Genomic DNA, 24,485 nt, shown 5'->3' on the forward strand with positions numbered 1-24,485 from the left:
AATGCTGCTGCAACTCGATGAAAATAGAGTGTGTGTGAGAGAGGGAGAGAGAGAGAGAGAGAGAGAGAGAGAGAGAGAGAGAGAGAGGGAGGGGGGGAGAGATTTTGTATTAGTCACTACGTCACTTTTTCACGTCGAAAAGGAAAACAGCAGCTAAGATAACAGCAGTCCAGATCTCAGATTTTCTACCTGAGAGTGGACACAACTCTAAACGATCCTTTTTCCTCCGCGGTCGTCCGCTTTTAATTGTTTATCTCCATTATGGCCATCTATCGCCGACGGTGTTACCTGTATCGAGGATAATGTGGGTAGTCCGGCGGCTGAAAACATTTTGACGTATTGAAATATATATATTTTTTTTGTCCTGGATGGAGGCAAATGCTTAAAGTGGTAGATGGGGAGGGGGGGGTGGAGCGAGGTTGAGGCGAAGAGTTAACGCGAGAAAGCTTGTTCTAGAAGGTTCTATTTATCGAGACGAAGCACATCTAGATAATCCCGAGTTATGCAAATAATCTAGGTTACTTTGTCTGTTTGTGTTACTCAGTGTTACCTAAACTACTTATACTGACTGTTATCAGGACAGACTGAGCAGGGCAAGCATGTAGACAGGAACACGCATGGGGACACGTATGTGCGCAGGTACCGCATCTTCGCACATACATGTGACGCACACGCACTCAGATGCACACGCACTCGTCACGCTTTTGGGGCGATTTAAGGTTCCCCTTTTTTCCCGGTAACCTCTCATTGCTGTCCATCGGCACCAGTTCTCCTGGTAAGTTATGAAGCAGTGCTTTACTGTAACATTATTTGTCTGTGGTGTTCTCATCCGTGATTAACTTGGGGTTTTTCTGGATGGAGGGGGGAGGGAGTTATTCGGGGTGGTTCGGGGTGCCAGCAGATGCCACAGCGAGACTCACTGGGTGTGTTTTTGGGGAGACTGCTGGAGTCCCATCAGGAAGACGTTCAGGTCCTGCAGACATGGCTGTGGTGAGGGGGAATTCTCCTGTGACTTCAGGCCAAGGCTGCCTCTCTGTGAGACATTCGTGTTGATGTAGTTAGCGGGAAGAGTGAGGTGATGACGCAGTGATCTTTACTTTGCCTGTTGAGGTAACATGCGTAGTGTTCCCTTTTCCCCAGTTCTCGCTCTCTCTCTCCCTCCTTTTCTCTCCCTCTCTCTCTCTCTCTCTCTCTCTCTCTGTCTCTCTCCCCCCTTCTTCTCTCTTACTGTCAGTGTTGGGATGTGGAGTGCGCTTCTGAGAAGAGGACTGCCCCTGACAGCAGTACTAGGGGTCTAAATGTCATGGCTTCGGATCAGGGGGAGAAAGAAAAAAAAAAGTTGTTTACCTTGCGCTCTCGGTGACTCTCGTTGGCAGCCCTCCAGCTTGCTTGTGATGGACTTCCTAAAGCAGCCGCATCATTGGTCCGTGGAGCGGGTCTGGGCTCCCATTGGGCTGGGGGCGGTCCCTTGAGAGTGGAGGCTGCGTCCTCTCAGTGGCCAGGCGCGGACGAGCAGGTGGAGGCTCTCTTCCGATTGGCCGAGAGGTAGAGCTGACATGTATGAGTGTTGTGTGTTTTGAGTAGAGAGTTGAGACTGCGTGTCAGAACACAGAAGTATTTTGCTGTGTCTCTGAGTGGACTTATTTTCAGGGGGGGGGGGGGTTTTATTAATAATTTGTTTCGGTACAGGGCGGAATTAATACACTGTGACTAAAATACCTTTACGATATTGCTATAGATTAGCGAGTTGCGATCCCTCGAGTTTTCGCGAGCTGACACAGATTATCTATTTTTGATATTTGCTGCAAGATGAAAAATGAAAGGGAGGGGGGCGCTAAGTGTGGACCGTAAGAAGGCTGGCGGGGCTCTCGGCTGAGCTGTTTACAGAGCCGCCCGATTGTACTGGCAACTGTCTCACCGCGGGTCTGTCTGCTGCATATCTGTCCTGGTGCCCCTTCGAGCTTGATGGGTCTGTTTCTATCCAGGTTTTTTTTTTTCCCCGATTGGTTATCGGGTCTCATTTGTCTAATTTTCATCCCGTTTCCCCCGAACCATTTCATCATTGCCGCGATGACACTCTAGGGGGCGCCGTGGGAACGGGTGCAGCCACCACGGGTCTCGCATCTGCTGCAGTCGACGCCACAGGCCGATGCTGGAGCACAGCGGCCTTTGGGGAGGAGGCGGCGGGGGGGCCGGGGGGTGGGGGGGGGGGGCTGCCCTTCGACTCACTGTGCCTGTGCAGAGGGGAGGAACTGAAACGTCCCTAGTATGACAGGGGTCTGTGACGTACCGTGTAACCAGAAGCTAGTGGGGTTGAGTCCCAGGGAGGACATCACTTCAGCTTGTGGGAGGGATAGACAGGATCTCGGCTTGGTACCGGGGAGCAATCGCTCGTCGTGATGTTTACTATGGTGAGCAGACAAGCCTACAAGGGCAACACAGCCAACATCGGATCAGCACCAGGCTAAAATCCGGCCTGACACACTGGCGTTTGCAAGTTAAGTTATGCAGCTTACCACAGTTAACCACACTTTGCTAGGGTACGGTAAAAAAGAGCACAGCAGCTACGCGGACATCATCCAGACCAGCACTTGGGCCACTGTACTGGGGAGACGGACAAGGCACCAAACCCCCCCCCCCCGCCACGCCTCCCACCAGCATCATCATTCCCACTGCGTCTTTTTCGGGGAGCCTCTGGCAAACGCCCTCAGCATGTCGAGGACCACCGGGAGGACCACCCGGAGGAACAAACAAACAGGGGACGTCTGCACCCAGGAACGGGCGGGACTCGCACTGAGTGACAAATGAATGGAGCCACCCTCCCCCACCTCCCCACCGAAAAGGTACGTCCCACATAGCAGAGAACTTAAGAGGTCCGTGTCAGAACACGATCTCTCGTATGTGTTTGAAAGCAGCAGTGCTTGGCAGTGAGTCCCGTTGTCATTGGTGTCACAACCCCGGCTTTGCAAGTCTAAATGTTGTCGCTGGGAGCTCCCCCCTCCCCCTAAGTTGTGATTCTCTCAATGTTGCCCCGATGACACAACCTATTTAATTTTGGATAGCGTGAACTTTGCATGCCGTACTCCTGTGTCGCTTGGAGTGACCACAGTCAATACTGACCAATCAGCAGCAATTCTAAAAGCTCGGTCTGCTTAAAAATCTGTCCTTTTGGAAGTCGAGGAGATCGTGGGCGCCCAACACAAGATGATTTACCAGGGTGAAAACACCATGGGGTAGGTGTGCAAACTCAGCGGGTTAAGATGCTGTCCCTGTGATCAGAAGGTTACTGGTTCAAATCCCAGAGTCGACAAAGTGATATCACCCTTGGGCCCTTGAACGAGGCGCCTAACCCAATTGCTGTAGCGACTGGCTGACCTTTTCTGAAAACTGTTCTCTTTCACTTTGCATAAAAACATCAGCTAAATAAAGAAAGTGAAACTGAAAAACCATTTGTAAAAGTGACACTAGCGTTGGTGGTACCTATCCCTCCTACACCCTCACTTGGCTGGGGTTGTATCGTGCTCTCCTCTATGGAGCAGCATTGACACCAGTGGCAGGCATTTAGACATGTAGTAAATTTAGTTCGGAACCCCACCCCCTACATTTATTTGTTTTCTGAATCTGCTGAGGTGAACCTATCGGTAGGGTTGCAGGTCACTCCGTGAAATTTGTTTATGATTATGGGCCTGGCCAGAGGAACCAATAGGATACCATGGCCCCGCACTGCATTTTGGGCGAAATGTGGGTTATCCGCAGCAGCACCCATAGATAAGGCAGGACAAACAGAGGGTTAAGAGGCAGAAGACAGGATTCCTGGATCCAGAAATGGCGCGCTGCCTTAATAGCCAGTTACAACAAGCCACCGCCGCCCCCGAAATGAGGCAGACGTGACCTGCCTTGCCAGCTGCCAGGAGTTAAGCAGCTGGGACATAATCGGCTGCTCTCCGCACCGGTGAGAGTCGCTGTTTTATACGTGTATCCTGTCCTGCTCCCGTCGAGCTCTGCTGTGACTGTAATCTTTCCATTTGCAACAGCTCTGAGACACTTTGCAGCCTTCACAGAGTCTGCCTTTGCTACAGATCAGTTTATCCTGTATGCGGAAATAAACAACAGTGCCCTCTGCTGGGAGTTTGTGACTTCACTCTTTTCTGAAATCTTATGAAAAATTGAATCTGGCCCTTTAAATCTTTTATAAACATTACACAACAGGTCAAGTGCAGTAAAGTAACAAACAACCACGAAAAAAATGCGTAGGAAAGTTAATCCAGAGACAGGCCAGACAGCTATAAACAACTCTAGGGCTAAGCTCTAATACTAAACAGCCGCCCCCCCCCCTTCCAAACTATGCTGCCTAAATAATGTGGAAGTGTAGCTTTGATAATTGCCGAACTGTTGAAGTCTGTTCTTGCAGCCTTTGTGGAATCAAATAAATTTTGTATTTTGTGAGCAAATGAAACAAACAGGGAAAAATACTCAGGCGATTTCTGCGCGTCACCGAGTAAAGTGTTGAGATGCATGTTTGCGTAGTGAAAAGTCGCTTGAAGGAGAGAGTAAAACAGATTAAGGTGGGGTGGGGGGTGGAGGTGCGGCTGCAGGGAATTCAGCCAGTGCCATTTGGGTGGAGGGAGGGAGGGAAAGTGAGAGAGCGCTCGAGTGCAGGTTTTGGAGTGGGAATGGACAGCCAAGGTTTTGCCATATCTCTTGGCACTCGTTCAGCTGGCCAGCACCTGTCACCACACCCCTGCGACGTGTCAGCGTCACAGCTCTTCCAGGCGGGATTAGTCGCTTCCTTAGCATCCCGAGTCATCTAGCGAAAGCAGGGATCAGCCTCTCGTAGACGTTGAGGTGCCAGCGTGGTAAGGAATCAGAGCAGCACTCAGAACGCCGCGCGGCAGACTGGCCTGGTCACGGGTTAAGCGGCGAGCCGCCTGCACCATGCCGCATAGTTTCGGGAGTGGATCCTGTTTGCTGCAAGGAGTTTGCCGATCCCTCATTTGTTCTCTGGTGACTCCGCCAACCACAGAGCTCTCTCCGGGCTAGTTTTGCTCTAAAAAGCAGGGTCTGTCACAGAAAATGTCTTCAAACTATCTCAACGGAATTACTTCCTTCTGGCTTTTTTTTTTTGTTTTTTTTTTTTTTTTACAGAAAACATGCCATCAAGTGGAAAATGACAGCCACTGCAACTGCTGCAAAGGTTTCTGACCAGTAAGGTCCTGGCAAGCAAGGGCGTTCCTTCCTGGCACTCTTCCGAGGGAAAGGTCCACCCGCCACGAGTGACGAAACTTCAGGTGAGCTGAATGTTCTCCATTTGCTTATCCACCAGGTAAGGTAACCCTTAGGTAGCCTCAAACGCCAAAGCGACAGTCAGCCCCAAAGCACAGAAGGTATCTCTTAAATAGCCTCAAGCCTATTTCACACTTCACTTTTCTACATGCTGATATGGTCCATGCATGGACTCTTGTACATACTACAATTGTCCAGTAATGATATTGCACCAGACCTTGAGAGGGCAGATGTATTGCATGACAAATATAATCAGTGTACTGAAATGGGTAAACTTTTATGAACAGTGATAAAGTGATTAACAGGCTTGGGTCCTTTAACGGTAACAACATACCGCAGAATTCTGAAATATTGGCAACAAAATTAGCAGGAACCCCTGGCTAATGGCAGAATTAAGAAAAAAACTCATATATGCAGTATAATGTCTGGACAATATAAAAAATCAGATATGCGAGTACTGCACCCTGTGAAGGTACCAGACTCACCCTCTGCACGGACTACAGCTGCACGCGGAAGAAAGAAGTATGAATTGGCCTGAAAGTACAATTGAGAACTAAAGTAGCAATCCAGTCTTCTATGGTAAAAGGTACCCCTTAGCTAACCACGAACACGTGTCTTGAAGCAATGCGAGTCTGCACCCCCTTTACATCAGCAAATCACACCAATGAATTCAGTGGATTCACACCTGTGTACCATTGAGATTTCTGAAGTGAGTGTGAGTTTTAGCTCAGTCTGAAAACACCATAATCCTTGTGTCTGCTCTTGTGTGTCACTCTTTAGGTAATGTTACAGTGTCTAAGGGCTTCATTTTTAGTTTTTACCTGAAGTTGTGGAGGGAAAAAAAGGGAAGTTTTTCCTGAAGCCAACCACTGGAAAATTGAGAGGAAGGACAAAAGTAATAAATAATTATCAGGCATAAAATACAAAAGGAAATCCGAACTCGTTGTGCATTAAATGAGGGCTGACACCTTTACAATATCCCTGAGTTATCTTCCATTGTACAGGGGATTATTCTTTCCAGAAATTATTCTGTCCAGGAAGTATGCTGTACGGGAAGTATGCTGTCTGGGAAGTATGCTGTACGGGAAGTATGCTGACGGGGAAAGTATGCTGTCCGGGAAGTATGCTGACGGGGAAAGTATGCTGTCCGGGAAGTATGCTGTCCGGGAAGTATGCTGTCCGGGAAGTATGCTGTCCGGGAAGTATGCTGTCCGGGAAGTATGCTGTCCGGGAAGTATGCTGACGGAGGAAGTATGCTGTCCGGGAAGTATGCTGACGGAGGAAGTATGCTGACGGAGGAAGTATGCTGATGGGGGAAGTATGCTGACGGGGAAAGTATGCTGTCCGGGAAGTGTGCTGACGGGGGAAGTGTGCTGACGGGGGAAGTGTGCTGACGGGGAAGTATGCTGTCCGGGAAGTATGCTGACTCGAAAGTATGCTGACGGGAGAAGTATGCTGTCCGGGAAGTATGCTGTCCGGGAAGTGTGCTGACGGGGGAAGTATGCTAACGGGGGAAGTATGCTGACGGGGAAGTATGCTGACTCGAAAGTATGCTGACGGGAGAAGTATGCTGTCCGGGAAGTATGCTGACTCGAAAGTATGCTGACGGGGGAAGTATGCTGTCCGGGAAGTATGCTGACTCGAAAGTATGCTGACGGGGGAAGTATGCTGACGGGGAAGTATGCTGACGGGGAAGTATGCTGACGGGAGAAGTATGCTGACGGGCAAAGTATGCTGACGGGGAAGTATGCTGACCGGGAAGTATGCTGTCCAGGAAATTGTTACGCATCACCAAATTAGCAAGAGATATATGCTGACTGAGCACCGCGTGAGATGAGCTGTAGCATTTCCTGGAACAAAACTGAAGCACGGGCGAGAACAGGCAGGCAAGATGTCAGGGAATCAGCAAGTGAGCCAGCCACTATGGTGTAGGAGGATCCTTAACCCTGTTGAACACCCGTTTGAGTGGAATTTGGCAACATTTTTACTAAATTTTGCAAATGGTTTGTTTTAAATCTTTATTTCCCCCGTGTTTCATAGGTCTGAGCTGTGTAGATATGAAACATTACAGAAATTAGTGTTTATGTATAACCTGTGCAGGGAAGGGTAAGGATTATCTAGTCTGTAGCGATGACTGGTACTTCACTCTCTTGTTTGTACACAAGGGTCAGGCTATATGAATGGCCTGAAGTGTCGCCCTGCACAGCAGTCAGTATTTGCTTTAAGAAAGTGGGGGATTTTGTAAGTTTTTGCTGTTATTAGTTGTTAGTGTCTCATACCATGGTTTCACTCCTTAGGCGGTTCACATCTTTTGGGTTGTGGGTTTGAATCCCACTTCCGCTCTCTGTTTGTGCAGTTGCTATGTTCAACCTATATTGTGTGCGTTTCCATGGTGATGTAAATAGGTCTCTCTATATGGTCCATAATGTGCATGTGTATATGGGTGTGCATGCAGCAATGGACTGGTGTTCCCTATGCGCCCTACTCTGCCTGCAGTGAGCTCTAGGTCCCCTCCTAGGGGCCTGTGCAGGATAAGTGGTTGGAAAATGGATGCGTGTTGATATCTGGAGCAGGGAGCCTTATGGATTCCTCCAGGACTGCTGAGAAATGGGGATAGGTGTATGTTCTTTTTTCCTAATTTTGGTGTTTGGTTGGTAGCGAGCCCTGTGTTGAATTTCAGGTGAAAATCATCACTTCCTGTTCAGGGACACTGTTTACATCAAGACTGTCAGAACTAATTATCAGGTCCTAATTAAGGTAATGTGAAAGTTCATACATGCACTGATTGTGTAATGTTAGAGAATTGATAGTCCACAACAAAACAATCTGTCAGAATTATAAATCAGTGTCAAAGTATCAGAAACGCCCCCAGGTTACACCTAGCAACACCCGTGTTACACTGTACATCAGTACTCACTACTAGGACTGTACAATGAACCTGTCTAGGCTACCTGTATGTTTGTGTCTATGGTATGTATGTATGGATATATGTGTGTGTGTGTGTACCGCAACAGACTGGCATCCATCTAGGATGTTCATGTGCCCTGTGCTTGCTGTATGGGGCTCTGGAGTGCATAAGTATTTTATATTTTTATCCATAACATTGATCTTCTTCTTTTTTGGTGGGTCTTATTAAATGTGAAAGATAACGCAATCGCGACTTGCCTCAGACTGTCAGAACCAGGATTTGCTCATATTTTACTGTGCTGCACAGTGTGAATAATTCAGCCTAATTTCTTTACAGAGACCACAGGAGAGCTTGGCTGTGCAAACAGCTCTGCATGCAGATGTTCCACACGAACAGCCCAATGAAGACGGTCGCGGTCTTCCTGCAAATTTACGCCTTATCCACAGTCATGACCACGTCTACTGTGTTGAATGTCTGCACAGACCAGCTTCTGCTGTCAATTCTTCTTAGGCTTCATTTGCTACTTGTAATCCCACTAGGATTGGCCCCGATGTTTTGGGTTGAGGGAATCGCTGTTTACGGTGGGCTGCATTTGGTTACTTGAAATCTCGTTTACTACTGTTTCATCTAAAACAGCTTTGGTTGGAGTCCTGCCAGTAGCCAGTAGTCAATACTTCAGAAGTAACAAAAGGGTGGTTAGTGATTAGATTTTTTTTTTGTTGCTAGGGGTGACAAAGGCCAGTCTTTTGTTTTTCCCTACAAGTTGAGGATTTTATTGGATACTGGTAGCTGACAAAACCAATTGACACGAAAGCCAAAATTAGCCAAATGAATTAGCCCCTCCACTGGAAATTTATACCCCATGTCATGAGTATTTACTCTCTTTTTCCTCCCTTCGTCACACAGCGTGACATTGATTTAAAACCTTCTCCCAGTCTCTGCTTGGTATTTTGGGCCAGAAGGGGTAACAGGTCATAAGTATGACACAATGTCTTCACTCTGCTTTGAGTCAACTGGCCAGATATATAGGCCCTTATTGGGTTGTGCCAGGGGCGGCATGGTGGTGCAGTGGTTAGCACTGTTGCCTCACACCTCTGGGACCCGGGTTCGAGTCTCCGCCTGGGTCACATGTGTGCGGAGTTTGCATGTTCTCCCCATGTCGTCGTGGGGTTTCCTCCGGGTACTCCGGTTTCCCCCCCACAGTCCAAAAACATGCTGAGGCTAATTGGAGTTGCTAAATTGCCCGTAGGTGTGCATGTGTGAGTGAATGGTATGTGAGTGTGCCCTGCGATGGGCTGGCCCCCCATCCTAGGTTGTTCCCTGCCTCGTGCCCATTGCTTCCGGGATAGGCTCCGGATCCCCCGCGACCCAGTAGCATAAGCGGTTTGGAAAATGGATGGATGGGTTGTGCCATTTAATAACATATTGGAACATTAATGCTGTGTTTTTTGTTTCTGAAGCAGTTTGTATTTTTATCAGAGTCCTTCAGAAAGAAGACATCAACAGAAATAACATGGTGTCACATGGCAGCAAATATTTGGAGCAAGTCTGGGCACCGAGGGCGAATAGTCAACACCTGTGATCATAGGGCAGCCTCGCAACATGGGGCATAATTAATACACCTTGGGGTGTGAGTTTCAGTGCGAGTTTCTGACCTTGGCGACCACCAGACCCAGGAAGTCTTCCTCTGGAAGCTGGTTTCAGATGGTGGCTTAGAGTGTTGTATGCTAATCATCTAGCACCATTTGAAATCAGTGTTCTTGGGGCAGGACAGACATCTGCCATATGCATCGAGTAAAGTAGGGAGTAGATGTTTGTGGGAGGGGTGGACAAACCTCTTGACACATCTCTAAGCCATTGTATTGAGTATAAAGCAACTTTTCTCCATGTTGCTGAATACAGGGTGTCTATAAGCGACGGTTGTGCTCGGTTGTGCGTCCATCGTGCTCATTAGCATACAGCCAGGTGGTCCCTTAGAAGGTTTCCAAGCCGTTTCATCATAAGGGGGCCGCACCCTCCAGTCCAAATGTGCTGTGGACCTGTTCACCATCCAATAGAACCTGGCTTTTTCATAGACAGCTTCCTGGGTTGATGTAGGGATGAGATCTGTTCAAAGTTCTGGTGACCGTTCTCGCATGTGGTGAGCGTTCTCGCATCTGGTAACCGTTCTCGCATCTCGTGACCGTTCTCGCATCTCGTGACTGTTCTCGCAGCAGCCTGAGCACAGACGCCCGCAGCCTGGATACCTGTCCTCTCACCAAGGCTGACCGATTTCTTTTGGTGTTCAGAGTCTCCTTTAGTTTCTAGCACCATTTGAAATCGGTTACAATGTAGGAGGGAAGTCAGCAGAGTTCCAGCACCTGTACAGATCCTGCCCCTGTCCTCACCGTGCCCTTTTGCAAGAGATTACAGCAACGCTTTGAAGTTTATGAAAACAGATCAATTCATCAAACATACCAACATGAATTGGCATATCATTTATTTTTCCTAACCTCTTGTTTTTTTTTAATCTTCCATCCATCTACTACAGGGTTGCAATGAGCCTGTACCAGGCAGCATGAATATTTAATAAATATTAAGGCATTAAATATTTAAATTTGTACTCATGTTAATAATGGTTTCTAATTCCAGTCCCCAGTGATGTCTGCATTTAAAGTGATTTGTATTTTTGTTTATTTAATTAACAGTATTAGGCTTTGATTTTGAAGCATCTATGTCTGTTTCATTTGTTGACTCAGTTCTCAAAATTCAAGATGATGTGAACATGTGAACTTATAATTTATTCGAAACCTGAATGCACTGACATAAAATGCTGTTCACTGTACCTCTGAATGCTGTGATTTTTTTAAACATCTGTTTTCCTGCACGTTTATGGGATTGAAGAAAGCTGAGGCAGCTGTGCATGGTATTCTCCGTTTAGTCTTTAGTGTTTCTGTGTCCACATATTTTCAGCCATAGTCTCTATACTATGACATTAATATGGGGTTTATATGACATTAGAACACTGCTTTTCAGTTCTAATCCAAAAGTTATTTTACATATGGTGGAATTTTACACTTTTACAGCTGTGCCTTTTTAGTCCTGTGAGTTTTCAGAATACATCAAAAGCAGTCGTCTGTTCTAGAAGCTTGCCACCAGGTGGCACAAACTCACCACTCATTATTTAGTACGTGTTACTGTAAGCGTTTTTATCCTAAGTATGTACATTTTTTGATATGTTAACAGTACTGTTCGAGAACAATAATATAAACACAGAAATAGCTGTGAGCATGCATCACACAAATAAGAGGACATCTCTTCCACTTAAATTGCAAATTGCTTTATTTCTCATTGCAGAACAAATCCTTCATGTACTGGATGGGTATTTGACAGAATACTGCTGTGCATTTCAATGAAAAACGATCTTCAATCTTGTCAAAAACATTTTAAAATAATATTTGCGTTTGCAATCAAATCAAATTAACATCTGGAATTGGAAACCATAACGGGTCATATAAATGTTTTAAAAACACTGATAATAACCATCAATAGAAATTGGAAATAAATACTACTTATAATACTTTGCAAAATTAACAAAACTAATTTTTTTAAAAAGTGCAATTAAAGTTTCAGATTCTTTTCCATAAAGGGCCCCGTGGGACAAACCCATTTCCATGTAAAAGGAAAAGGCTAGCAGTAAGCTGCGTTGGTTTGAAGGTGCTTCCAGTCAGGGGGTGGAGGTGGGGGGGGTCTCCTCCAGCTCAGAGGAACAGCTCCAGAATAGCAGGGAAGAGTAGTCCAATAGCAACACTCAGAGCTACAACATGAAAGAGGAAGAGACACTGGGCCACACATGTTCCGGTTATCAAGACAAAGCATCAGTCAAGTTCCTGACCGTGAAACCACCCTATTTTTGTCTACATTTTTTTTATTATGAAATCAGAACCTTAGCATTGAACTGGAACAGTATCATCCATACTGAACAAGAAAAATACCTGACCAGCTTTGTAGAAACCGAGGGCCAACATCAGCATTTGGCAATATGTAAATAAGGGCAGCTACAAAATGATAAGCCTGTAACAGGCTACAGACAGGGTGCTGCTGTTTGCAGAACAAAAGATACCTTATTTTGGGACTTTGTGAGAATGCAACTCATCGCTTCCTATCAGTTCATCCCATATATACTAGTTTGTTGACACCAGTGTCTCATAAAGAGCACAGCTCAGAATGTGCCAACCCGACCTCCCAAACAATGGGCTGATTGTTAGTGATCAAATTCACTTTTCTTGGTGACCTGGAATTCACCGGATACTTGCCAGAGTTTTTGACTTGGTTCCAGTCCCCGAACAGCAACAACAGTTCCCACATAATTATTTTATGCATGATTTCAGAAAATTTGAACTCTGCAGAAGTTAGTTTAAGCCCTGAAGACATCAAATGACATTCCAGTTTCATGTTTAAACTATATACATAGATTTAATTGTACATGGATGGTCACATATTACTATTCTAAGTGTGTGAAATTTTCTGTTAATGAAGACCTGCCCATTTCACATGGACAGAGGACTGATGGCAATAAAGTTATTTCAGACTCAAATTATTGTAAAATTGGGATGCAAAGATAAGAATCTCTGAATCTTTTAATATTAAATGTTTCAGTAAACAGAACACAGGACTGACTTTCAAATCAGGAGTCAGTTTTAAGGCTGGGATTGTACTCGCCACACAGGCTACAACGTCCATTATAAATAATGAGTAATGTAAAAATAACGTGTTTTATAGAAATCCCAGAGTACATTGTGGTTCATACTTCAATAGTATTGCTTACCATGAGGGGTAATGTTGGCACCCTTTCCCCTGGACCCTGGAGACAAAGGGTGAGAAAACAGATAAAGTACATTTGAGAGAAAAGGTCCTGCTCATATCCAATCACCCATCCACCTTCCAACCACTTCTGATCAGGGACACAGACATGCCCAGAGTCTAACCCAGGCAGCAAGCGACACACCCTGGGCAGGATGCCAGTCTATCACAGACCACACAAGCAAATGTCATGGCCAAATCAGAGACGACAATGAACCTAACTACATGCCTTTGGAGTGTGGCAGGAACGCTATGCAATATGGGGAGAACATGCAAATTCCACACATGTAAAGCAGATAGATACCCAGCTCATTCACAGCTCATACCTTCAGTATTAAATTCAGAAAATGGCCAACAGAAAGGCAGCTAGTATAAATAATGAACAGTAATTTCAAGTGATTTGTCGGAATGCTAAAAGCTGATCTCGGTGGCTTACTGCATGGAGACCCAGTAATACGAATAATAATCAAGTTGGCTAATCTTGGCACCCTTGTAGTTAGAATTTCACATCCTAGACTATATTACAGATCATACCGTACAAATCATGCAAGGGCTCAGGGTTTGATGGACACAACTTTACCATGCGTTGTGCCCCGAGTGGTCACTGCTATTTTTGAGGTTGTAACTTTTCTTGTGGTTGGTGGTTGAGAGACTTAAAAAAAATACAAGATTAAACATGAGTGCACCAACTGATGCAAGATTTTATCTTGTGAAGTTCACCCCAATGTTGTCACGAGTTTCATTTGGAAGTGATGAAAACCAATTTAGCCAACAGGCAGTATAGCTAATGGCTATGTAGCTAACAGGGTCTATAGCGTTCGAAAACATTTACAGACGTAGACAAATTTGTTGGCACTCTTATAGCTCACTGAAACAATGAAATCTCAAGACTACCAAGGTAGCCTGGAGCGAAACATGCTGCCCAGCGTCAGGAAGCTCAGCCTCAGTCGCAGGTCATGGGTCCTCCAACAGGATAATGACCCAAAGCATACAGATAAAAGCACTCAAAAATGGCTGAGAGAAAACATCGAACTATTTTTAAATGGCCCTCTATGAGCCCAGATCTTAATCTTAATTAAGGTGATACCACAAAATATTAAATTAAGGGTACCATCTTTTTTTGTTCATACCATTTTTATTTGTTTAATTATATAAAATACCCAGCTGAATGAATACTCAAAAGCAAAGTCTGATTTGTGTTAAATATGGAATATACAATAAGGGATGCCATTAAACTTTTGTCAGTTTCAAGTTATTTCAGAGATAGTTGTGTTCTTTTGTGGAAGGGTACCTACAAATTTGTCCACATATGTAAATCCATGATGTCCCTTCAAGCTGGAACAAAACTGCTCATCAGGACATCAAGTCCATGTAATTAGAATTTCACATAAATGTGAAAGTGAAGGTGAATGAGTCAGGATTCAAATAATAACATTGCATTCTGCAAGCTAAGCAGGACCATACCATGAACTGTGGACCGGGGGGTTGGGGTTGTAGAAGTTGCAGGTGTTTTCCATGTAGTTGGTTGAACTAAAAAAAAATGTTACCAACCAATATTAGATTTTGATTTTTGATATTAACTGTGGAAAAGCTGAGAGAGTGTCATGCCTTCCTGCTAACAGAGGAAAATTCTGACATACACATCAGTCATGAACAAACCATCAACTTTGCCAGGTCTATGACCACAATGTTACTAAAACAAATCTCAAGGGCCGAAAATGTGGCATGGTTTTGCTCTAAAACTGTTCAGTATGGGATCCTATGACAATTTACTAAACTGGAGCAAACATAAGCTTCAAATTAAGCCCAGGTACCTAAAGAGGATACTAGCTTTGAAAAGTTATCAAACGCAATCACTGGTCAACTTGATGGACAACTTGGATATTATGGAGACATTCAAGAATTCTGTCACAGAAGACCACAGGAAGGACACAGGAAGTCAACCGGTTTAAAACAAGGGCTGCACTGTCCCAGTCTTACCTTTACTGCAGGTTGGAATTCCAGGAGTCCAGCCATTCACGTCACAGATTAACTGACCCTCGCCGGTCATTTTGTAGCCTTTCATACACTCATAGACGACAAATGATTCATATCCGTAGGGTGGTGAACCTTGCAAGCGCCTGCTGTTAGCGATAGAAGGTTCATGGCACCAGACAACTGCGATTGTTAGAAAAAGAAAGCTGCTTGTCAGGTAAGCATGGGAAGAAATGAGCAAATCCTTCTCAGGTATGCTTTGAAGAACAAAACTCAAGGTTTAAAATTGTATGTCTGAGGTGTGACTGAAGAAAATAAAAGTAGCAACAAAGTAAGAAAAGGGGATAGAAGTAATGCAGCAAACTATAGGCCAATCAGTTTAACTTGCATAACTGAAAAGGTAATGGAAGCTATAACAAAGCTGAAAATGGTAGATTACCTGGATTCAAATAACATTCTGAAGGATAGCCAACATGGATTTAGGAGAGGTAAGTCCTGTTTAACTAATCTACTTGAGTTCATTGAGGAAGATACCTGAGAAATTGATCATAAAAAGGCCTACAACGTGATCTACTTAGATTTCCAGAAGGCCTTTGATATTGTCCCCCACAAATAGCTGTTGCTTAAACTCAAAGCTGCTGGGATTTTAGGAACTGAACCAGTTTTCGATCCAAACTGCTAAACAGACAGGAGGTCATTAGAGGCACAATGTCGCAGTGTGCCTGCGTTCATAGTGGGGTACCGCAGGGTTCAATTTTAGGACCATTATTGTTCCTAATTTACATTAATAATATTGATACATATACATACAGTACAGTTAACTGGATAAATTTGCAGGTGACACAAAGGTGGGTGGTGTAGCAGATAATAAATTAGCAGCACAGAGGCTACAACAGGATTTTGATTTAATTAGCAACTGGCCTGATACCTGGTAGATGAAATTTAACATAAATAAATGTAAGGTAATCCATGCAGGAAGCAGAAATATACAGTACAGATATTTTATGGGTTTCACTGAAATAAAGGTAGCTGATTATGAGAAAGACCTTGGTGTGTATGTTGATGCTTCCATGTCCCACTCTCACCAGTATGGGTATGCAATTAAATTGGCTAATAGGATTTTGGGTTACATCTCTGGGTTACATAGGTGTGTGGAGTTTAAGTCAAGGGTGGTGATACTACGATTATACAATTCCTTGGTAAGACCCCACCTAGAATATTGTGTGCAGGTTTGGTCATTATACCTTAAGGAGGACATTGTTGCCTTGGAAAAGGTTCAACGTAGGGCTATAAGAATGATTCCTGGTCTTAGAGTAATGTCTTATGAGGAGAGATTAGCTGGGCTGAATCTGTTCAGCCCCGGGCAAAGGAAATGAAGGGGGACATGATCCAGGTATACAAGATTCTAACAGGTCTCGATGCCGTCCAGCCAAATGGCTACTTTAATATTAGTTTAAATACTTGAACTCATGGGCACAGGTGGACATTAGGAGAACATTTTAAACTGAATTTGAGAAAACACTTCCTTGCACAGCATGTAATTAGAGTATGGAACAGTCTTCCTGCCAGTGTAGTGCAAGCTCAAACCCTGGGTTCCTTTAAAATCTTATCTAGCTCTGATTTAGCGACTCTGAACTATTAGTTAAGTTCTCCCCAAATGAGCTTGATGGGCCGAATGGCCTCCTCTCATTTGTAAATTTCTTATGTTCTTATGTAAAATCTATAAACAGTAGCAATATGGATTATTGGGTTATTTACGTGGGTCAAATACAGTCATACACTATTAACCCGTACCTAGTAGAGTTAAGCTTTAGTTTTGATGAAAAATTTAGGCAATACAGACGCGACACCTGCAGCAATTGATTAATGTAACAGTGTAAATACGTATGTATTGTATGTGCATTTGTGCCCATATGACAAATACCAAGCATTTTAACCTCTGTACCGCAAATAAAGTATGAATCAGCATATAAAGGTTAAAATGCATGATGATTTCTCGTCATATGGGCGCAAATGCACATAAACATTCTCTCGGTTTAAAATATGACACATACCTGAACAATTGGGAGGTGCAGGCGTAAAACTGCCATTAGCAGAGCACGTAATCAATGATGATCCAATAAGCGTGTAGCTTTTAGTGCAGGAATATTCCACAGATTCCTGGTACCTAATGTCAGAGATCCTACTGGGCATGCCATTCAAAACTGTAGGTGGCTCCCCACAGTTGACAGCTGTAAAACACAAGGAGCAAGAGTGTGATTACGGGAGACAGACACATCGTTTATGGCAGTGTTTCTCAAAAAACAAACAAAAAAAAAAAAAAAAAGACATGGACTGTCTAAAGGTCCCCAAAGACCAGGGTGAGAAACACTGACTTATGGGGGCCTATAAACCGCAGTCATACGTTTACCTTCACAAACTGGATCGTGGTTATCCCAACCATCCTCTTTACAAGTCCTATATTCAATCTGGTTTGCAAGTATGTATCTGAAGTTGAAAAAACGAAAAAAATATAACGTAAAGCGAAGGAAAAGAAATGGTAACTGGGAAATGGGTTACATAACATTTAAGGCCGTACACATAACCAAGAACTTGGTCGTATTCTAGAAGCAGCATTTTTATTGTACCCATAAGGTATATAAGCTGGGTCCCAGCAACCCAGCTTCCAGTCACTTATCCAGTACAGGATGGTGGATAATCTGTATACAAAGCCCAAGGTGAGATATGGGCACTAGGAGGAAACTGGTTGGGTAATATTCAATTGCACTGTACACACATGGAAGCAAATGTGACACATAATTCAGGCATGCCGATTTACCAAAGCACATCAGTAACTGACAAAAAGCTTAAACAAACAAAGAACAACATCAAATACATTGATGACAGACAGCAATACTAACGCAATGAAAAAACAACGTATAATAGCAGTAGGGTAGGAAAATGCTAAACAAATCTATTGTGAACCGACTCACCCTTCGTTACAGATCGCGTAAATCATCGCCCCAAAGTCTGTTCCTTCGGATATGTTATACCTCCCATTAATTATATCCAGAGGGGAGCCACACGACTTTTCTGACAGGAAGATATAAAAACACCAATTTTTACTAGACTGGAATCACTACTTTCAGCAGCAAATATATACTGATCCTTCCCACTCTGAATTATAACCAAACCCAGCACTGCCATTACATATAAAAAAGTTAGAAACAACTTATCGAATTGACCAGTCAGGAACATCTGAATTACTTTGACATTTCAGTGTAAGACTGCTCCATTTGCCGTCTTGGCAGGTAGAATTTTTCATTCCGGACATCCGTATATAGCCAGTAACACACTCATATGCAACCATGGCACCAGTGGGAAAATTGTTCTCTTGACTGTATTGAGGTGCCAGGATAACATTGGGGTAGGTGTTTGGTTTTGAACACTGTGCTGAAATGGAAACAAAAATGAAAGCGTAAATAGCGGGCATGATGAATTCTTAAGCAGGCCTATTATAAACATGTACTGAAGGTATGTTAAAATGCATGACATGCGGTACACAAATCAAGTCTAGCTATTAAACCTATTATTCTGTTTACGTTAACTTCTTTGCATTACAAAGATAAATTCATCCATCCATCCACCCGTCTGTCCGTCCATGTTCTATACCTGCTTGTCTTATGCAGTGTTATGGGGACACGGACCCTAACCTGGAAACGACGGCCACAAGGCAGAAAATAATCCAGGATGGGGTCCCAGCCCATCGCAGGGCACACTCACACACCATTCACACACACAATCATCAGAATAAGATAAAGGAATAACTTCAAAAAGTGTAGTACAATACAGATGATGATTAAGAAGTAAAAGTGCCAGAAGAGTAACTAATCATTGCATAAAAATCTGCAATATTAAGAAAATATGACAAGTGCTGTGTAATCTTACCATTTGCATTGACTTCAAAAGTGACGCACACAACCACAAAACAGCAGAGCCTCTTAAAGCCAAACATCTTTATCCCGTCCAGCTAATTTCTGCAAGACTGTAGCTCCTGAATCTGCTTTTGTTCCTGATTTCCACCTGCTCGACTCCGGATACCTAAAACCAAACCAAATTGGGTGGAAATGACATTTCTACAACACTTCACTTCGTTTGACACTGCCCAAATGGAGACTGTGGCAAATTAGACAAATTATTTTCTCTAATATAAATAAAGGAGTCTAATTTGACAATGATAATAAAAGAGACCAACTAAACCTGGTATCCAACCACCAGAAACAGCAATCAGACAGTAGCCAAATGTCGTCTGCTAGTTTTTTCCTTTTACGTACTTGGAGTAAAAATGAGGGGATTATAGGTATACTTGTCATTTCCAAGCAAGGATGCAGTTTTGGTTTTGAATGGAATGGTAGGGACATGTTCCTACCACCTACTGTGGAAGTACTATGAGTTCGGGGCGTGTAGGTCATAATTGATTTTTTTCCTCTTTTACTCTTTCTTAGGGGGCGGGAGATACTAGGTCTATCTGCAAAATAATTACTAGGATAATGATCAGATACTATCTGCATCAGACGTCCCATCAGCATAATATCATTCCGCATGTGTAGACCAGGTTTAGCAGCACTAAATCACTCATACAGTATTGCCACACCTCATTGCCACGTCAATGACCTGCACTGTAAACATCGTACAATGTGACGGCATATCCGTCTACTTTGTCACAGAATGTACAACACTTACCCTCTGTAATGTGCTATTAAGATACACTTGCCTTGAATGCAATTCATGCAATACTTAATGTTGAAAAACTTTTTATTGGCACAATAAACCGTGGATTGCGAGCATAATTCGTTCCGGAAATGTGCTCGTAATCCACTCGTATATCAAAGTGAATTTTCCTATTAGAAATAATGGAAACTCAGATGATTCGTTCCACAACCCAAAGATTTTACTTAAAATTATTAATACAAAATATTAAGTAAAATACATAAAACAAATTAACCTGCACTTTACCAAGCATGGGAAATTATTACTCACAATCCCACAGCGAGAGAGAGAGAGAACCATCGGCTCGGCTGTTAAAGTAAAATTTCGTCATTTCACGTAAATTGTGTCATTTTTACTAGTAACAAGAGCAAATGCGACAAATTTCATCATTTCTGCCAGGAGAAATAGTAGGAGAAATTACGTAAACTATGGCATTTAGGTGTACAGCAATCAATAAGCTTTTCTGTTTCCACAAGGTGGAACAGCAAACAGTATACCCGTACTTCCGGTTCATCATGGTTGAATCATCTTGTCACCGTTACTATAGAGTAGGGCCGCTGCGATTAGTCGATGTAGTTATTGACGTGAATTAGGCATGCTACTAATCTACTTCTCAAATTGTGGCCAAAAATAATGTTTATATACTGCTGAATAGTGCATACATTATCCAAAGCCCTGCAATGGCATACAGGTTGCTGTCGTCAAAATAAAATTGACTTAAATTTAATGGTGAAGTTGATTTTCTGGAGGAAAATTAATCGTTTTGATTAATCAACCAATTGATAAAAGTCGATAGATGTATAGAAAAATAGTCGTTAGTAGCAGCCATACTTATGAGTGCCTGCTCCACTTTGAAACAAAGACAGTCTTATCTGAGCTTTCATGATTTTCCCTAGAATACAGAATTGCAGAATGCCTGGGTGAGACCGATACAGAGGGACAAAGATCATCTTTTTATTATAGAGGAAGAGGCTGTTTCTGCGTTACTCTAGTTGTAAACACACTTGGATGATCGTATCAAATGAGTTATTATGTCGGATATCCAAATTTGTCATAACAGAGCCGACAGTCTTGTAGTCTTATCAACCAGGGGTGTAAAAACCAGGAAGGACATGTCCCTCCAATACATTATTTGGCTTTGTTTTTTTCCCCCAATAAACAGATCTTTGCATTTAAATTAAAGTTGTGCCCCCCCCACATCAAACTCTTATACAGTACCACTGTTAACAACCACACTCTCTCTGGTACTTAATTCAAAAACCAAAATGTTCTAAAACCAGTGATTGCGACTGACTGTAACCTGCAGCAACCAACACACAGTCACAAATAGCATAATGTTTTCTATGTTGAACATCTAGTTGTGAATGTAGGTTCCCCCTGTGTCAATAGAGGTATTCATTCATTTCAGTGCGCATACCAAACCCAAAACGATGTACTGAACGGTACGCGACGAATACATGAACTATTATAGCCCTATTGTTTATAATAAAAATGTTGAGGTTAATTGAAGCTTGGGTTATGACATCTGATAACTTGAAATACGATATTTACACACAGAAAATCTAACCAACAAAAGTGCTAAATTGCTTAGTAAGAAAAAGCTGCTAATCAACAAGCTCTTTTGGGCTGTAACACTTCATACTAGCTTGCTAACAAGTTATATTCATGCAAGATATATTACATAAATAAACCACTCGTACTCACTGTAACTTTTGAATTGAAAATTTGAAATTATTTTGAATGCACATTACTATGGTAAAATACAGTAAGAGCAGGGACTGCGGCTACAGATTTTAGGCCCCCTGAAAGCATATCATAGTGGGCCCCAACACAGACTGATTCAATTTTCACTCAGGGGCCTTTGAAATCATTTTAACTCACCCTCAAGCCCCGAGTAAGAGCACTGATCATGTGAAATCCGGAAGTTTCGATACACTGCTTTAACAAAAACTTCCTGTGGGCGATTACGTTGTAAAAAAGGCCTATTTCTCCCAGTAAGAACTCAGTTTTAGATATCCAGAAATGTAATTCTTATTGGAAGAAATCTAATTATATTACAGATATCATGAACCATTTTGCATATGTAAAATAGACATTGTGACTTGTGATAATTGAACTGAAGATCTAAAAAGGAAATTGTTACTACTAAGAATGTAATTTCAGATATATAGGATTAGCATTTTAGATATTCAAAATAGTGCTGCCCTCTCAAATTAGAACTGCAATACAAATAAATTAAAAAAAAAAAAAAAATTCTAACTAGTAAGACCTGAATTGACCTGGAATGCTCATTTGTACTGGTGAAAATTGAATTAAAGACATCTAAAATTCCAGTTTGTACTAGCAAGAATTACAATGCAAATATCAAAAATTACTATTCCACCTACTTATTTGATGTTAAAACAGTCACTTAAATTTGTTAAAAGATCTGAAGATAATTATCTTCCATCCATTTTCCAAACCACTCATTCTACTGGGTTACGGAGCCTATCCCAGAAGCAATGGGCACAAGGCAGGGAACAACCCAGGATGGGGGGCCAGCCCATTGCAGGGCACACTCACACACCATTCACTCACACACCATTCACTCACACATGCACTTCTACGGGCAATTTAGTAGCTCCAATTAGCCTCAGCATGTTTTTGGACTGTGGGGGGAAACCGGAGTACCTGGAGGAAACCCCACGACGACATGGAGAGAACATGCAAACTCCACACACATGTGACCCAGGCGGAGACTCAAACCCGGGTCCCAGAGGTGCGAGGTAACAGTGCTAACCACTGCACCACCATGCCACCCCGATAATTATCTTGTGAATAGAAATTTAACTAGGAGAACCTAAGTCAGAGACATCTTCAATTACAGGTTTACTAGTAAGAATAGAGTTTTGAATATCACTAATTTTCATTATGACTAGTCAAAATATAATGCTTACTTTAAGAAACAGAATTCTGGATATCTAAAATACAATTTCAGGGCTGTGTTAAAATGGCCTGCTGTTTGGTTTGCCATAGTAGCAAGTAACACTAACACCTCAAAGGTCATGGAATCAAGGCTGGATGGCCAACTGGCAATATACAAGTGCCATTTTATGATACTATAGAATAATACTTAACTTAAAAAGATGTTCAGTTAATGTTATCGTGCTGACATTGAGAAAACATTTATTACAATGTAGAACTTGGAAATAACGTTCCGCTAACGTTACGGTAATTAAGAACGTTCTCGGATAGTTCGAGAACACCTTCACATAGCTAAAGTTCTTGGAACTGTTAGCTGCGATCAAGTCTGTACAAGTAACAACCGAAATAGGAGGGAAATAAATGTCACTGGCATAAATTGTGGTGGGGCATGCAAGGACATTTTTAGCATGTTAATTTTTAGTTACAGACGTGGATCTCCTTGGTTTGGCGTTTTCAAAAATCTCATATTCATTTCCAGCTGGGCTGAAATTCAGTGACCATAGAGGCATGTGGAACAATTTGCGTACTCATTTTCTCAAGCTACATCAGCGTATGTTATTCCCACATCATGAAATGACATTTAGGCATAAAAGTCACATGCACCGCACAATGGTGAAACGCTGACAAAATATATAACGTTACCACAGACCAAAGATAAAAACTGATCATCAAAAAAAATGATTTGCAGCCTTTTGCTGTTGCCATATTTCGTAACGGGTTAGTGAGACGAGTGTGTTTCTCGTCCTGCTGTCGGTAGCCCGCATATCCATCAATTTGATCCGAATTCTTACTCTTCGTATCTTTTTCTCACGGACGGACTCAGATCTGCGTGGTTTATCACGCAGTTAATTGTTGACGAATTAAGTGCAACTGCGTAAATCCATAAACGGGAAAAAATAAAACATGGAGGTTATCGTCCTCCATGCACCCGCTGCTTAAGGTTAATTAACATAAAAACACCAATATATAGCTACATGCTGTCTTCTTCAAAGTCTTCGTAAGGAAAAATCTATCATCCAATTAAACTCATGTCGAAAACACATCTCTTCAATTAATATTATTCGTCGTGTATGTATCACGTGCTGTCTCGTTAAATGTGTTTTTGTTGAATTGTAAAGTATCACTGAGTGTATGAAAGGCGCTATATAAATAAAACGTCAGTTCAGTTTGTGAAATAACTGTGAAATGCACTATAACCAACGGCAATGATATTTTACCTCAGTGTACCAATCCACGCATCACACTTCGGAAGCTGCTCAGACGTCAGACCTTTCGCCTTGTTTCACCTAAAGCGCCATCTCTCTGTTTATAAGGGCGAACTGAGTAATGACGGCGTCTGAGCCCGATCTCTTTAAAGGTACAGTACAGGTATTTATCAGCACTTCGATAAATGCAATTCTCTGGTGGGACTGAATTTCGTAAACAGTAGTTTCTCTACACTGATCTGAATGAAGTATTTAGTAATTCAACTTGGAAACGTAAGGTTAATGCACTTACAAATGGTATGTAATTTGCGACTAATTAAGGCAGAAACTCGACAGTAATAGTGTCTGACACCTACAGTCAAACATATCATCTTCACTATCGTAACAGCTCATTTTCACACAAAACTTTAATAGACAACAGTGGACGAAATAAAGGAAATAAATATAAATAAATAGTGTAAAAAAAAAATTTAAATACCGGAGTGAAGAAGTATGAATTATTCCTTTTAAGATTGATAGTAATAAAGCGTATTAAGATTTTGAGAAGTATAGTCTGCAAA

General features: G+C 42.7%; 1 protein-coding gene and 1 long non-coding RNA gene across 4 annotated transcripts; one reads left to right on the forward strand and one right to left on the reverse strand.

Moving 5' to 3' along the window:
• The first annotated feature begins 2,212 nt into the window (after window positions 1-2,212).
• On the forward strand, window positions 2,213-11,015 carry LOC125744477 (uncharacterized). The gene is made up of 2 exons (XR_007398396.1): window positions 2,213-2,843; window positions 5,146-11,015. It is a non-coding gene; the product is annotated as an uncharacterized LOC125744477 (long non-coding RNA).
• A 473-nt stretch (window positions 11,016-11,488) lies between these two features.
• Window positions 11,489-24,086, reverse strand: LOC125744476 (membrane cofactor protein-like). 3 transcript variants are annotated; one of them, XM_049016325.1, is made up of 11 exons: window positions 23,938-24,086; window positions 18,935-19,087; window positions 18,254-18,439; window positions 17,980-18,079; window positions 17,418-17,494; window positions 17,062-17,238; window positions 15,014-15,190; window positions 14,498-14,563; window positions 13,614-13,685; window positions 12,999-13,034; window positions 11,489-11,987 (listed from the first exon to the last, which is right to left on the reverse strand). In XM_049016325.1, the coding sequence occupies exons 2-11, from the start codon at window positions 18,999-19,001 to the stop codon at window positions 11,932-11,934; spliced, it is 1,014 nt and encodes a 337-aa protein (XP_048872282.1). In that variant the 5' UTR covers window positions 19,002-19,087; window positions 23,938-24,086; the 3' UTR covers window positions 11,489-11,931. The 3 variants fall into 3 exon arrangements, with proteins under 3 accessions (XP_048872282.1, XP_048872283.1, XP_048872284.1); XM_049016326.1 differs by lacking the exon at window positions 13,614-13,685; XM_049016327.1 differs by lacking the exon at window positions 18,935-19,087 and having other exon boundaries at window positions 23,938-24,036.
• Between the last annotated feature and the right edge of the window lie 399 nt (window positions 24,087-24,485).

Source organism: Brienomyrus brachyistius, chromosome 6 (genome assembly GCF_023856365.1).
Source record: "Brienomyrus brachyistius isolate T26 chromosome 6, BBRACH_0.4, whole genome shotgun sequence".
NCBI lineage: Eukaryota > Metazoa > Chordata > Actinopteri > Osteoglossiformes > Mormyridae > Brienomyrus > Brienomyrus brachyistius.

What these genes read in the sequence shown, in the direction of transcription:
- LOC125744476 (XM_049016325.1), bottom strand. Translation starts at nt 19,001, where the DNA reads ATGTTTGGCTTTAAGAGGCTCTGCTGTTTTGTGGTTGTGTGCGTCACT. An exon ending in TCTTACACTGAAATGTCAAA is followed by an intron (nt 18,080 to 18,253) that starts GTAATTCAGATG and finishes TCTTCCTGTCAG; the next exon opens with AAAAGTCGTGTGGCTCCCCT. An exon ending in TGCACCTCCCAATTGTTCAG is followed by an intron (nt 15,191 to 17,061) that starts GTATGTGTCATA and finishes TAACAATCGCAG; the next exon opens with TTGTCTGGTGCCATGAACCT.